This window comes from Octopus bimaculoides, chromosome 20 (genome assembly GCF_046866305.1).
Source record: "Octopus bimaculoides isolate indiv1 chromosome 20, ASM4686630v1, whole genome shotgun sequence".
Taxonomy (NCBI): domain Eukaryota; kingdom Metazoa; phylum Mollusca; class Cephalopoda; order Octopoda; family Octopodidae; genus Octopus; species Octopus bimaculoides.
In genome coordinates, this window is record NC_142947.1 from 6,870,425 (window position 1) to 6,878,467 (window position 8,043).

Below are 8,043 nucleotides of genomic sequence, written 5' to 3' on the forward strand. Positions count from 1 at the left end.
TTTGAAAATGATTTTCTTAAATCAAAAATTATTAATTATATATATGAATTAGCACCGGTTGCTTCAATATATATATAGAACTTCTCAGTTAGGCCAAAGCAGCAGCTTCATTTATGATGTTACTCAATATGACCCTTTTTTGAAGTATGCAAATATCACCATCAACAATCATCATTCACAAGACTAACTGGTAAATTACATGTAATCTTCATGTTTGAAATCCCTTGTAACAATGCAGTGAATTCCTAACTGTTGATCAATTTATATATATGTATGTTTGTGTGTGTATCTATGTATGTATATATGTTAATACCAAACAGTGACAATGAGTGCTCACACCGCATTGGTGGATATATATATTCTTATATTGCTTACTTGTGGATTAACAAAGCATCCATGGTTTCATGTTCTCTTCACAATTGTTGAAGCATGCCACACGGAAGTGTTGATACTCATCTCCAAAATGGAGAATCGTACCAACACACATGTGGCATGCTCGAACAATTGTGAAGATCTTTTCACATGAAGCCATTGGTTGCCTTGTTAACCCATAAATAAAATAAAAGACACACACACATACATATACATATATACCCAAAGTCCATTCTGACGTGGGCTGGATGATCCAACAGGGTCTGATGGATGCAAGGACTGCATTGTGCTCCACTTTGGCACAGTCTCTATAGCTGGATGCCTTTCCTAATGCCAACTAATTCACAACATGTACTGGGTTGTTGTTTCTTTTTTATGGCACCAACACTAGTGAGTTTGGCATGTGACTTAAGAGACTATGAATTTCCAAAAGATTGTTTTTATGCTAGGAGATGAGGGGCTAGAGTATAAGAGAAGGAGAACAGAGCAGGTTCTGGTAAAAGAACTGCATAGTTAATCATCACATTTAATAGAGGAGGGGACAGAATAATCAGTAGGAGCTGTGAAGATACATACATATATATATATATATATATATATATATATATGATGTTCATATATGTAAATAGTTTATTTAAAATATACCATTTCCAGAGAATAAAACACAAGCAGCACAGCAAAAATCTGATGAATTTTCTTAGTCCTACAAGAGAAAGAGAAAAAAGATTGAAATACTAAATGACAATTATTGATTTAATTATTGTTAATTTAAGATTGATTAAAGATTGACTCAAAGAGATTTCTGTAACTCACCATGATGTCTTTGGTTGTATTTTAGTTTCCAGTCTTTTCTATCTTTGGAATAGGCACTACCAAAAAATAATAATAAAAAAGACCAAACTTAAAAAGAAATAAAGTTAGATGATTTTGATTACTTAATTACAACTCTTTATGTTCTAAGTTCAAACCTGGCCAAAGTCAACTTTGTCTTTCATGGTGATGTAGGAAAAGGTAAACATCGTCACACTTACATTGACAACTTGATTGCAGACACTGGCCTGGAATGTATCCAGGACCTTGAAGCAGTGATGATGGACTGAGAAATGTGGTAAGTAGACTTTGTTGCTGCAACCCAGGTTGGAATCCAGCAATAATAATAATAATAATTGCCTTTCATCCTTCAAGAGTGGATAAGATGAAATATCAGTCCAGGACGGTGCTGTTAGCACTCCGCTGGCACAGGTGCCAGTCATCGAATTTGGTTCAATTACGATTTCGATTTCACTTGCCCCAACAGGTATCTGCAAACAGAGTTTAGTGTCCAATGAAGGAAAGGTTGGCATGGGTGCCAGTCATCTCTGGGAAATATTCACGGGTCCTGCTAGCTATCATTATGATTATGGTAAATGGTTTTGGCACAGTTCAGTTAGGCATTTTATTGTGTTTAATACTTCGACTGTTAAAATTCAAGATTTTCATTTTCACTAACCTTGAAATTTGAAACAGGGCCAGCTTTCCTTGAACTGGTTCTGGAACGAACTGATGGAGGAAAGGGTTCTGAAAATAGAAATATATAAATACTTTATTAATTATTGATGTGTTTACTACTACTACTACTACTGCTGCTGCTGCTGCTGCTGCTACTACTACTACTACTACTACTACTAATAATAATAATAATAATAATAATAATAATAATAATGATTTCAAGTTTTTGCCACAAGGGAAGTTTGGGGGAAGGGATTAAGTCGATTAGATCGACCCCAGTGCGTAACTGATACTTGTTTAAGCGACCCCGAAAAGATGAAAGGCAAAGTCGATCTCAGTGGAATTTGAACTCAGAATGTAGCGGCAGATGAAATACCGCTAAGCATTTCGTCCAACGTGCTAATGATTCTGCCAGCTTGCTACTTTACTACTACTACTACTACTATGACTACTACTACCACCAATTATAACTATCATTCAATTATAATCATAATAATCCTTCCTACTATAGGCATAAGGCTTGAAATTTCGGGGGAGGTGGGGCTAGGTGATTGCATTGATCCCAGTGATCAAATGGCACTTATTTTATCAACTCTGAAAGGATGAAAGGCAAAGTGGATCATGGTGGTATTTGAATGCAGAATATAAAGATAGATGAAATGCTGCTAAGCATTTTGCCTGGCATGCTAACAACTCTGCTGGTTCGCTGCCTTATGTGTGTCTCTAATATTGAAATAAATGAAGGCATGCAACCTTATTGGAACAATAGTAGCACAATGACATGGGACTGGATCAGAGCAGACCTAGGGTTAAACAAGACAGTATGAACTCAATGACATACAGACAGACACTTACCTGCTATTTACTTCATGAAGTTTTAGGGGTTTCAGCTTGTCTCCCAGAAGTGCCAAAGTACAGGCTTCGAGGTTTTTGATCCCATTCCTTGGTCAAACACTGACCATCCTTTTAATGAATAGAAATGAAGAAATATATACATCAACCTATGATATATATACACATATTTGTGTAAGTGTATGTGTATGTGTGTGTGTATATGTGTGTGTGTATGCATGCGTGTGTGTGTATGTTTGTATGTATATATATGTATATACATATGTATGTGTGTGTGAGTACATATATGTGTATATATATATATATATATATATATATATATATATATATATATATACAGATAGATAAATAGAAACAGAAAGACAGACAGACAGACATACAAACATACAGACAGACAGATAGACACAGATAGATACGTACATACATACATACATATATCGATATGATATATGTATAAATACATATAAGGAGATGATAAAGTTGACAGTAAAAAAGGAGTAGGAGGAGAAGAAGGGTTATCAGTTTTTTTTAAGGGAGAGGGAAGTCGATTACATCAACCTCAGTATTCAGCTGGTACTTATTTTATTGACCCCGAAGGGATGAGAGGTAAAGATGACCTCAATAGTATTTGAACTCAGAATGTGAAGCTAGAAGAAATGCTGCTAAGCATTCTGTCCAGTGTGCTAACGATTCTGCCAGCTTGCTACCTTAACAATAATAATAATAATAATAATAATAATAATAATAATAATAATGATAATAATAATAACAATGATGATCTTACCTCGACAAAAAGGATCAGTTTTCCTGCCGCTAAAACATTCAACAGATGAACAAGATGGCTGAGTCCAGTAGAAGTGACTGGGAGCTAAAGAAAGAGAAATTCGAGATTATATAGAGTTACTTATATATGTATGCATACATAAATCTCTCTCTCTCACTATATATATATATATACGTATGTATATAAAAATTTATGCCAGCCATCAATCTCATATAAGCATGGAAGATGGACATTTGATGATGATGATGAGGAGCAGGATATATTCCATCAGGGTTGTTATTTAACAAATCATCAATGTTCTCCTTTCCCTTTTCCTTCCAAACTGTGATACGGTGGCAGTAAGTTATTTATTGAATACTGACACAACTCAATTACACAATGGTGCAGGATTCAGTACCCAGCAGCAATAATTAGTAAAACAATCTAAATGACATGAAAAAAGAGACCACATCCAACAATGCCCACAATTATGCAGATGACATGACCTTTCATTCCTCTCTAACTTTCCCCAACCATGCAACATGCACATTTAAAGGGTTAAAATTTAAAGAAGAAAGCGCATATCAGTTGAATTATGATTATTTACCAGTTTCTGGGAACTTAGTTTAGCAGACAACACAACTAGTTGAGGACCAAACTGAAAAAAAAAGAGATGAGTTCAGTGGCTTGCAATGAAAATTAAATGATTGCAAATAAAGTTAGTGAATCTTGATTACATTCAAAGACAGCAGAAATTTCAACACAGAATTCAAGGACAGGCACAATACTACTAAGCATTTTACTTGGTGTGCTAACAATTCTGACAGTTCACTACCTTGATAATAATAATAATAATAATAATAATAATGATAATAATTATATTGTTGCTGACCTGATAAGCCAATGGTAAGATTATTTGGTGGAAAACAGCCATGTATTCTCCATCGCCAATCTGAAAGAAAGAATGTAAAGAACTGTTTTAGATATGTAAATTGGCCATCATTATTATGTCTGCTCTTTCCATGGCTTAGATGAGTCTTTGTTGCATAATTATTCTATGGCTAAGATGTCCCTCCTATCACCATCCTTCTCTGGTTTCCAAGGGAACTATATATTCCCATCATTTTTCACATGATGATCTGCACAACAGCCAGACATGTTTTTACGGCAGCCATAAACATTACCACTGGAAAAATTTACAACCTTCTACGTCAATAAACCACCATTATTGCTGAAAGTTGTTTTCTATCTTCTAAAGATTTTTCAAAGCTTACTAACTTCCTACACCTTGATCCTTGAATCTTATATATATATATATATATATATATATATATATATATATATATATATATATATATATATATATATATGTATATGTATATATATGTATATGTATATGTATATATATATATATATATATATATATATATATATATATATACATATATATATATATATATATATATATATATATATATATATATATATATATATATATATATATATATGTGTGTGTGTGTTTATTGAGCGAAAATACCTAAAGCTCCACGAGGCTCTGGCAGGGAGTGGTGGCGACCCCTGTTGTACTCTTTCGCCCCAACTTTCTCTCACTCTTTCTTCCTGTTTCTTGAGTAACGCTGTGATGGACTGGCGTCCCGTCCAGCTGGGGGGGAACACATACACCATAGAAACCGGGAAACTGGGCCCATGAGCCTGGCTAGGCTTTGAAAGGGCGACGTTTATTGTTTTATATATATATATATATATATATATAGGGCCTCACCGAGGCGATGACTACTGACCGAGACCTTTGGAAATGTGCTGTGCGTGAGAAGACCCGGCAAGCCAAGTAAGATTGTTGCCAGTGCCCCTGGACTGGTTCTTGTGCAGGTGGCACATGAGATGCACCGTTGCCAGTACCGCCTGACTGGCTCCCGTAGGATTTTCGAGCGAGATCGTTGCCAGTGCCCCTGGACTGGCTTGTGCGGGTGGCACATAAAAGACACCATTTCGGGCGTGGCCGTTTTCGTGCGGGTGACACGTAAAAGCACCCACTACACTCTCTGAGTGGTTGGCGTTAGGAAGGGCATCTAGCTGTAGAAACTCTGCCAAATTAGACTGGAGCCTGGTGTTGCCATCCGGTTTCACCAGTCCTCAGTCAAATCGTCCAACCCATGCTAGCATGGAAAGCGGACGTTAAACGATGATGATGATGATGATGATATATATATATATATATATATAATACACAGTATGATAAATTCCTAGTTGTAGTCAGTGGTAGCACTGTACATTTAATATTGGCTTGAGGAGCCAAATGCAATAATAACAAAGACAAGAGCTACACGCAATAAAAGAATGTCCTATCCAGGGAGATATTTATCTCACATCTCCTTCATACAATAAAAACAGCATCTTGTAAAGCAATTAGGGAGATATATCTAACATGCTGGTGTCTGCCTGAGACATCTCTTCTTCTTCTTCTGGTGGTAGTGGTGGTGGAAGTTTTAGTGGTGGTAGCAGATAAGACAGTATAACCAAATCTAAGGCAGAAACAGACAGAGGTGGAGGAGATGGCAGTGGAAGGGGAAATGCAAGAATAAGAAACTCCACCCTAACATTGAGAACAATCTGGTTGCAAAAACATTCTAATTAAGGGGTAGGTGGTGTTAAGGACCCAACACTCTATTGGCAGATAAGTGGTAGAATGCAGTCTGAGAAATTTCAATGTAAATACAGACCAGATTGGATAAGTAGGTAACCTGGTTTCTTTAGATGGAGAACTGATAATAATAATAATAATAATAATAATAATAATAATAATAATAATAATAATAATAATGATAATAATAATAACAACAATGATAATAAAAACAGCAACAACAACAGTAGCTTGGTTTTAAAATGTGTGGGGAGGGGGGTGTTAAGTGGAAGATGTAGTGGCGCTGATGGTAGTGCCAGATAAAGTAGTGATGCTGATGATAGTGGGTGGGGGTGGGTAGTGGTGGTGGTGGTGGTGAAGCAGGGTAGTGGAAATGTGGTGTGGTGCGGTGTGGTGGTTGTAATAAAGACGGCTGACAGCAGTGGCGACGATGTGTGTGTGTATGTGTGCGTGTATGAGTGTGCGTAAACACACATACACACATATATATATCATCATCATCATATATTTATGTATATGACTGTTTATGTATATACATATGTGTATGTGTGGCTGTGGGGTGTGTGTGTGCATGTGTGTGAAGGAATGTGGCTTAGTGGTTAGGCTATTCAGCTCATGATCATAAAGTCGTGAGTTCAATTCCCAGCAGCTTGTTGTATCCTTGAGCAAGACACTTTATTTCATGTTGCTCCAGTCCACTTAGCTGGCAAAAATGAGGAATACCTGTAATACATGTATGTATGTGCGTGTATATATGTATGTGTATGTATGTATGTGTGCATGTATGTATGTATGTCTGTGTATATGTATGTATGTAAGTATATGTTGTGTTTTTTTTTTTTCCAACTTACCTCATCACATGTAACATTGATACTAAATTCAGGAGTTGACATTTCCGACATCTCCGAAGTATTCACCCATACTGGCAGGTACAACACACTGCAAACAACAAACATCTTCAACTCATTAAACAAAATAAAATCATTTACACAAACCAAATATATTCCTCAACCTTAAATCACTCAAATATTTTCTTGGGATTTTACCTTCCTCTTACTTTTTTTCGTTATAGTTGTTTTTTTTAAATGATATTTTGGGAAATATTTTTTTGCCCAAGCAACAATTTATTTTTGCCTCAGGGTGAGAGGAAGTAATTTTCCTCAGAAGTTTTCATCAACTTCACTTACATAGTTTATTTCTCCATTATCCATCGAGCATCTATGGAAACTAGAGATTATGAGCATGTGTGTGTATGCATATACATGTATATGTAGATATATATATATAAATAAATATATATATATATATATATATATATATATATATATATATATATATATATATATATATGTATATATATATATATATGTATATATATATATATATATGTATATATATATATATATATGTATATATATATATATGTATATATATATATATATGTATATATATATACATGTATATATATATATATGTATATATATATATATATGTATATATATATATATATATGTATATATATATATATATATGTATATATATATATATATATGTATATATATATATATATGTATATATATATATATATATGTATATATATATATATATATGTATATATATATATATATGTATATATATATATATATATGTATATATATATATATATATGTATATATATATATATGTATATATATATGTATATATATATGTATATATATATGTATATATATATGTATATATATATGTATATATATATGTATATATATATATATATATATATATGTATATATATATATATGTATATATATATGTATATATATATATGTATATATATATGTATATATATATGTATATATATATGTATATATTATATATATATATATATATATGTATATATATATGTATA

General features: G+C 33.5%; 1 protein-coding gene across 8 annotated transcripts in view; it reads right to left on the reverse strand.

The window, feature by feature from the left end:
• Positions 1-932: 932 nt before the first annotated feature.
• Positions 933-8,043, reverse strand: part of LOC106869186 (polyamine deacetylase HDAC10) — a 32,637-nt gene continuing 25,526 nt past the window's right edge. For all 8 annotated transcript variants that reach the window (XM_089337921.1, XM_089337924.1, XM_052974938.2 and 5 more), the window contains 8 exons: positions 6,989-7,076; positions 4,368-4,427; positions 4,083-4,133; positions 3,497-3,580; positions 2,716-2,823; positions 1,862-1,929; positions 1,186-1,241; positions 933-1,075 (listed from right to left, as the gene is read on the reverse strand). In XM_089337921.1, coding sequence (XP_089194047.1) covers positions 2,728-2,823; positions 3,497-3,580; positions 4,083-4,133; positions 4,368-4,427; positions 6,989-7,076 — 379 coding nt within the window. In that variant the 3' untranslated portion in view covers positions 933-1,075; positions 1,186-1,241; positions 1,862-1,929; positions 2,716-2,727. The remainder of the gene's footprint in view (positions 1,076-1,185; positions 1,242-1,861; positions 1,930-2,715; positions 2,824-3,496; positions 3,581-4,082; positions 4,134-4,367; positions 4,428-6,988; positions 7,077-8,043) is intronic.